This window comes from Coptis chinensis, chromosome 6 (assembly GCF_015680905.1).
Source record: "Coptis chinensis isolate HL-2020 chromosome 6, ASM1568090v1, whole genome shotgun sequence".
Classification (NCBI taxonomy): domain Eukaryota; kingdom Viridiplantae; phylum Streptophyta; class Magnoliopsida; order Ranunculales; family Ranunculaceae; genus Coptis; species Coptis chinensis.
Genome location: NC_141461.1, coordinates 66,372,373 through 66,380,616, shown reverse-complemented (window position 1 = coordinate 66,380,616; position 8,244 = coordinate 66,372,373). Strand labels below are relative to the sequence as shown.

The 8,244-nt window shown below is 38.3% G+C and overlaps 1 protein-coding gene across 1 annotated transcript; it reads right to left on the bottom strand.

Annotated features, from left to right (window-relative positions):
• Positions 1–2,952: 2,952 nt before the first annotated feature.
• LOC147494028 (exportin-2-like) lies at positions 2,953–5,097 on the bottom strand. Its single transcript, XM_086566259.1, has 2 exons — positions 4,555–5,097; positions 2,953–4,258 (listed from the first exon to the last, which is right to left on the bottom strand). Exons 1-2 carry the CDS (start codon positions 5,009–5,011, stop codon positions 4,194–4,196), a joined length of 522 nt encoding a protein of 173 aa, XP_086422385.1. The 5' UTR covers positions 5,012–5,097; the 3' UTR covers positions 2,953–4,193.
• Positions 5,098–8,244: the final 3,147 nt, after the last annotated feature.

The following is an 8,244-nucleotide window of genomic DNA, read 5'->3' as shown; positions in this document are numbered from 1 at the left end:
CCTTGGCCAGGAGAGATGGTAAGATGGTTTAGTACCTCTCGATCCAGGTCAGATAAGGGAAGGCGCAAACCAGCAGCTAGTTGCCCAACAGTAATAATGGTTGTTTGAGGGTCACCATTTTGGCATCTAGTTCCTTTAATACTTCCAGGGTAATGTCGAAGGTGGACAATGTCTGGTATCTGGTAGGTAGCTTTAACTATGTCTAAGTTGAGTCTTTTTGGAAAACAAGGGTTCAAACCACTACTCTATATACTATCATCGTCCATAACTTTGCGCTTAGACTCCGAGCTCACAGTCTCAAAAGTATGGCATGCTAAGCCATCATCCAAATACGTGGCACGCCATTCTGGTTCGTCAGTCTCAATTCTTTGTGATGACGAGGCTGAGGAAGACGAGCTGTTTCGAGTTGCAGATTCAATACTTTCGTTCGACATGTCGGTATCGCTAGAAACAATAAATTTTTTATTAGAATTATATCCTTTATTTGAGCTACTATCACTATATTTAGTATAATTGTATAATATATTATTGACTAAACACGTATCGAGGTCTCTAGATGATAATGTCGGGATTCGAGGTGAATAACTTTGTCTCAAACGCATACGTTCTTGACGTCGAAGCCAGGATTGTTTCGAGAGGGTGCATATAAAGTTAACAAAAGTTTTTCTCCTAGCCATCCTGTCAAAAATTATAATTCAAGGACTAATTAGTATAGAGATACACAAATAATATGTGAATACTCGAAGCCTAAGCCCTAAGTATAGTAATTTGGAAAGAGAAATAGGCGAAATTATTGAAGATATTTAAAGACAATGATAAAGTTTGGCCAATATGTAGCTTATTAAGTTACTCTTTTTACTAACCTGATAACTGTGCAGAAAGATTTGGTGAAGACGACAGCGAATACAGCCAAGGTTAAGCTTTCCAAGTGTTGTTAATGGTGGTGGGTTTGTTTTCTCTCAAGCTTATTCACAAATAAGTGAAGAGAGAGAAAGCGAAATAAAGCTTTTTATAATTTTGATATAACTGGTCTGTTTCCAGCTGTAACCGCTTGATTTTTTTGAATTTTGAAATGGTTAAATTTGTTCTGGTTCTCGAAACATTCAAATTTTTCGTGGTCGAAATTTGAAAGTTTCGAAAGGGGGCGATGTCATAGGCAAATATCGTCAACCCGATATTCCAACGCAAATATCGTGATTAATAAGAAATATCGACGTGACTGTCGATATTTTGCACTATAGTTTGTATGTTGCAGGAAAAGCAGGAAAAGGAGAAAGAAGAAGAGAAGAGACACGTGGCAGGAAATGATTGGGCGAAGCTACTATTGCAACACTACATAAAGACTGGAAAGAGGAAGAAAGATTCATTCCAATTTCATTCAAGAAAAACCTACAAAACTAGAACAAAGAGAGAGAAAGAGAGAAACTTGTAACCACTATTATTACTAAGCAATAAAAATCAACTTCAATTCAACTGGATCTTTGTTTCTGATTCTTGGTTAGTTCTTGGTTGTTGATCTTTGAGAAACTTCTTTGCAAACTACAAGTAGGTTCATGTCCATGATAAAACATCAATTTGACTTGACAACTTCGATATAGCCATATAAAACTGAATCTAAAACTTAGCAGATTAAAGCGAAGAACAGAGAATAAAAGGTTATGCTCAAATAACAATTTTACAAGAATAAATTCATCCTTCGCAAACTGAATTCTGTTATATATGAATAATCCAACACAAGCGGCAAAATATTTTCTCTACTTAATCCCCTGTAGTGAGAAATTATGTCTATGCCCTGACAATATCAGTTATCATAATGAAATGTTTTAAGTTCGGGTTTACTACAAAAATGACCAAACTAAAGTTAATTGTTTAGAAGATCTACTCTGGAGCCTGATTTACGAAATAAATCTTTGATCGATTTCGAGAAATACTTGCTGGCTATCGAAGGCACCTTGCTTAAAGTGTTATTATGATTTCGCTCATTACCCTTACGAAGAAAAACGTAAAGCAGGCGACAAAGAGCTGGGACGCACGCGGATCTCTTCCATAAATCAGGGCATGGAAGAAGCTCAAACAGCTTCATGTACTGACAGTCAATGGGTGGTCTACTGAGCTCGAGAAGCTGGGCTACGAGATAAAATACACCAGGCCAATACTCGGTAAAATCATTTTCTACGAGTTCTAATGTCATTAGGCGATCCTTAGTAGTATCACCTTCGACAAGATCAGTTACATGTGGGCACTCCTTAACCAAATCTGTTAACAAGAACGTCTTGATCATAGGGAAAAGGCTGGCCTCAAAAGATGATGTATGAGAGATGTCTTCGTTACAAGCATGCCTAACCAGGCCTGTCACTAACTCCAACAGAAAACCTATATTTACGTTCTTTGGATTTTTGGATAGGATAGATGCTAAATGAGTAACACAGGTTACAGCAAGCTCCCCAGTAACATCTGCAACTCAAGCACCTGACTAATGCAATTCAGGACGTAAGGATTCTCTTCTGAATGGGGAAACTTTAAGGCCTTGAAGAGGTTGTTCATTAACATGTACATGAATGGACAAGTATCCGATGATGAATATCTCAGTTCTCCTCCCTCTTCCTTGAACAGGAAGATATTCGCAATGCAATGTGCAGCATAAGAATGAACCACATTAGATTTGGCTTCAAGTAACCCCACCACATGAGGCATCAAAGTGATTATGTCATGCTTTGATAAGTGGTTTAGGAACAATGTAAAAAATTTAAGACACCCAGCCTTGATCATGAGGAATCCATTCACATCATGGCTTCCCAGTTCTGGAGCAATTTCTGATATAAAGAAGCTCTCCACATCAATAAGGTCAGTTAAAAACAGACTCGCCCCAGCCAAGTATATAGCACAATCCTTCTCCTTCCAATTTGCAGCTGGATTTGCCGCAAAAGCATCCAACTTATTCTTTATATGGACTTTTTTTTTTGCTAAAGGGTAATTGTATTAGATAGCAAAGAAAAAACAATATACATTTGTGAGGGCCCTGGGTAGACCACTCCAACATACATTTCCTAAATTTTTAAGAAATAAATCTGAAATAGGTAGAGTGTTGGTTCTCTAATCTATAAACAAAATTAGGTCTATGCTCCCACCATTGCTTCGGCTTTTGCTAGGTCGCCCTTTCTTTGCACACAAGTCTCCTCCCGAAATTTGCCTCCCTCCATGTGCTTGTTAGAACTATATTTGCCTTCCCTTTAGTCCTTTCCCAATCTGCTCTAACTTTCCAAAGGTTACCGAAGTTGGTTTGGAATGCTTTGATTGCTGCTGTGGAGTCCGACTCCACCCATAGTTTCGTGAACCCCATCTCAATCGCCTTCGTAATACCTTCAACAATAGCTCTTGATTCAGCCACATAGTTTGTATCTGAGCCTATTCCCCCAATGTAAACTCCAACAACTTCGCCTGTGTACTTCCTTAATAGTGTTCCCCAACCTGCTGGACCAGGATTGCCTCGAGCACAGCCATCTGCATTGATTTTTAAGTATTCAAGTGATGGAGCAGTCCAATAACACTCAAGAATCCTTGGTGCTCGTCTCAGTTTGTTCCTCAGTCCCAAGGCATGAAGTGCTTCCAATTCTAGAGGGGTGTTGTCCATGGTGCCACCAGAGAGCTCATGTGCTCTTAGAATAGCCCTTTTGATATGTACTCTGACCTGCCCCTTCTCAACATTCCCACCACCCTTTATATAGCCCTTTATATGGACTTGAAGCATAACAGTAACCTGATCTTTATAGTTTATTGCAATCCCTTTAAGAAGCTGAAAAGCCACCACCCTCCTCGTGTCAAGATCATTACCTTCAATGTCGATGCGAATGAACTTAACATAGCTCGAACTAAACAATTCCTCGTCCTCCTCCCTTTAGCAAACACTAGGAACCACAATCCTCTCACAGATGGTGTTTAAGATTTCGGAGCCAGAAAATAGTATGTGGTGGGCACTTGTGCTGAGTGTCGTCATAAACTTAACCCCACTAACTACTAGTTGGTTTCGGCTCATCGAGGAAGCACACACAGTCACAAGGAGGGTTCTTACTACTTCAGCAAAATCTCTCAAGTAAACTTGAATTTTTTTGCTGTCCATTTGCAGATAAAGATTAACATTCTCAATAACTGCAACCCTCAGTTCGTCGACAAGCGCTATCCCATCCCCTCCATTCTCAAGAACTGGATAAGTGGTGGTGAGATATTTCCGGAATTCGTCCATCCACACATTCATATAAATCTGAAATAACTCAGGAAGCATTAGAAAATTCGTGAAGTAATAAAAAATCCTACAGCAAAATTTCTGACTCTCAAAAACTGGTCGAAGGGTATGAGCATTGTCACCACCATAAGTGGCATTAAAACCGGATGAATCGATTAAAGAAGACGTTCGAAGGAAGATTGCATAGAGTTGCCCTGCAAAGCGATCGAGGGTGGATTTGACATCGTTGAAAAGCTCGTACTTGTTGGTAGTAATATACTCGTCATACCCACCACTAAAATTCTCAAAGATAGAGTTGGCAGTAGAAAGAATACCATTGATGGAAATGTAATCGAAAGCATCAACACGATCAAGACGCAAAACTAGTTCACCAAGCCAAGAACACCAAAACTTCACACAAAATTTCTGGTGCTTTCCAATCACAGCTAGACCTTCACCAAGTTCCTTTAGGATGCGAGTACTACTCAAAGAAAACATACAACGCACAGTCGCATCTTTGATCTGTTCTTTTTCTGAATCAAAAAGTGGAGTTAATGTGTCTGACGGAGCCCAACGTGAAACAAGATGGTCCTTAAAGTAAGTAGCAGCTGAAAGACGAATCTCGTCATCAAGATGAGGCTGGTTGACGATGCCAAGAAGTTTGAGGCCAAAGTTTGGAACGTCGTCTTCGGCATTGGCGAGGTAATCCTTTGCTTGATCACAAAGTTTTGTATTTGTTGAGTGGCGTTGGAGAAGGTACTGAGAAAAGGTTTCTTTATCCACAAACTCCATCTATCTCTGCGTATTTGATTCTTGAGGAAGAAGTAGAAGAAAAGAAACAGTGAAGAGACGTGACGAGTATGATGCGTGTATACTATATATATATATATACAATTGCAGGAATAGAAGCTTTCTTTGTACACTCACACAATCATCTTATTAATTATTTCCAATTCAGAATAAGAACCGGCACTTACTATTTTCTGCTACCTAGTAGGCTAGTATCAAATTATCAATCAACCCAATCGCGTACACCACCTTATCAGTTCCATATTGGATCATGGGCTGTGTACCCACTCTATTTTTGTTTATTTGGATTTCACTTCAAGGCTCAAGCACGCACACCGCCATACTATCTTTTTATATCTCTCCATTCTCCAATTGAATTGTCCAACACTATTATGAAACTAGCTGTAAAATTGTAAAACCCACCATATTTTGGGCTTGGTAACAATTCATGCGCTTTGAGACTTATGGATATTTGAGCGGGTTTTTATGTAAGGAGCCCATTAACTTAGAGTTAGGTTTTTCTGACCCATGAACCGACTAGTGTAACCCGATAAACTTTGAGATGAAATGCTCCAGATTAATCTCGTTCTCTTTCTGGAAGAGATGGGAATAGTAAGGGCGGTGAGGAGAGGAAAACCAGCACTTCTATAACCAAACCGATTAATATATTTTTTTCACATCCATCATTAAAATCTCATCAAATCTTGAGACATGTGATATTATCTGTATCCCCTTCTATAGAGGCAAGTTTAGCCATATGTATCATGTATGAGAGTCGAAACTCGAAAGACAAGAAATTGAGTGAGTCAGTCCACGACCAACAGTTTCATTTTTGGGTTCTGGTTTTATTCAATTTTCGTGGTAGATACCTTCTTGGATTATGAAACTACTACCTTTAAGTTTAAGTTGGAGTGGGTTAATTAGACTACTAAACCTCCTATTTTATATACATGTTTAAACTAAACCCCCTACTGTATAATTCCTTACATAAACTCCCATTTGTTTTCTCCCTTAGTATTTCATTTAACACCCTAACTACCCTTACACATTATTATTTTAGATTTTTAGGGTAAGCTAGGACACAAAAGTTGGTTTTAGAAAAAATAAACAAGAAACCCCAATTGCAAGACAAGAGTCTTCTTAGGCAGTAATTTAGACATTTTTCTACAAATGGTTTCACGGAGTTATTTATGAGTTTTTTGTGTTTTTTTTGTTATTTTCTTTAATGTATTGTATTAATTTTATAGGTGTATTGCAATTGTTTAATTTTGTAAACCGGTTACTTAACTGTTTTGGCATTAGTCGAGATGGTTAAGTAGCTGGGCTCTTACTCATTATATCTTGGGATGGTCAGCTAGGATATAGTGGGTTTGGGGCTGAGGCATTAGACTAGCTCCCCGAATTTAATCAGGAAACTTGATTTTACCGTTATGGTTGTTGCGAATATATGTGGGAGGTTTTTTTTTTTTTTTTTTTTAAATATATATTTATGACTTTGAGAAAGCACAAATGCGCCTTAGGAAGATACTGTGTTAAGAGATGAACTTTTGTTTGGTCAAGGGGCTATAGAAGGTTCTCTTTGTTGCATGTACCAGATCAGTGGGTTTATATTTCACTGTATGGCTTGTAGGCTAGTATTTTGTAATGACACTCCCTTTAATGATCATACTCTTATAGGGAGTGTAAGCCGTAAGGGACATCCTACATAATACTCACATGATATACACACATATAGTATGACACCCTGGCACAGCTCGTATGCAACGAACTCTACAGTCAAGATATCGACTCTACAACACCCAACGACTTGACTCGATTACCGGATACTTATCACACTCGAAGTCAACTCGGCTCCGCACACTCGTTTAGCTCTCAAGATCGACTCGACTCAAGATGCTCATTGCATGGTTTCATCTCATGACGTCACCGTCTGCCAAACTCATCATTGCTACTACTGCAATGTATTTTTGTTCACTGCAACACTCAAATCGTTACCATCATTGCTACATTAACCATACTCTTCAGGCAGCATGTGGCATCAGCACAATATCAACACTTGCTCCACATGCATATATGCACTACATCACATTTGTTATTATCACAAGCCACCTAATTTGGCACCTATCACAAGCTACTACCATACTCCACCATACCTACACATCATTGACTTCCATTTATATAAGCCATCCTTAAGAACTACATTTGGGCTTGATTGAAATGGATATGTAGGCATCTTCCCCACAGAGAAGAACAATAACCCCAGGCCAACCATCATCCAAACACCTTCCCCTCTCAATCACCACTACTTCTCATTATCTTTAGTGTAATGTTGAATCTAACATCTAGGGATAAAATTCAACATTAACATTTGGTGCCATCTGTTGCTGATTTCTCAAAAATTTGCCCACCCACTAGGGGTGGGAATTTGGCCCTAACGACCCTCACCCGGCCCTGACCGACCCGACCCTAAGCCCTATAAAGCCCTCACAACTAAAGCCCTCACAGAGTTTAGGGCGGGCCGCCCTGCCCTAAATGCCTTATAGTAGGGCTAGGGCTAAGATTCTAAAACATAGGCCGACCCTAACCAAGCCCTAACCGCCCAAGCTTCATACTTTCACTATAAATACACATACCATAATTGTCCAACTCTTTGTTAAATGTTTTCAATTAAAATAACATTGTCCTTTAATTTATCACTTACACCCAAGGGTACTTCCAATAACTTGTTTTATATAACAAAAACTTGTCAACTTAGCGCCCATGAAGAACAATGAGCACTAGCCTAATAAAAATAAGACTTTATTCCTTTGATCATCAAGTCAAAGTCCATAACTTATTATTCTCAATTTCTTTTCTCACTTATTTCTTATAAATTATATTTTTATTCACATCCAAGCCAAGTCTAAAACTAAAGGTTTCCTTCCACACCATTAAAAGCAAAATACGAGCGGACATTTGTAACATAGAAACCAAAAACACCCTTTTGTCGGAAAAATGACATTTGTAATCTCAAACCTTTCTCCATCACTTGTTCAAAAGCCAATATTTTCATTTCCATATACAAAACTTGAATCACTTTTAAATTAGAAGAAAGGTAATATTATATTTGTTTGAATCTATTATAGAAATAATTTATGATATTACAAATAGTTTAACAACTTCCATGACCCTTAACCAAAACTATTATGTTTTCTTCTTTATATCTATTACTTCTTCCTTTAAAATGATAATATAAT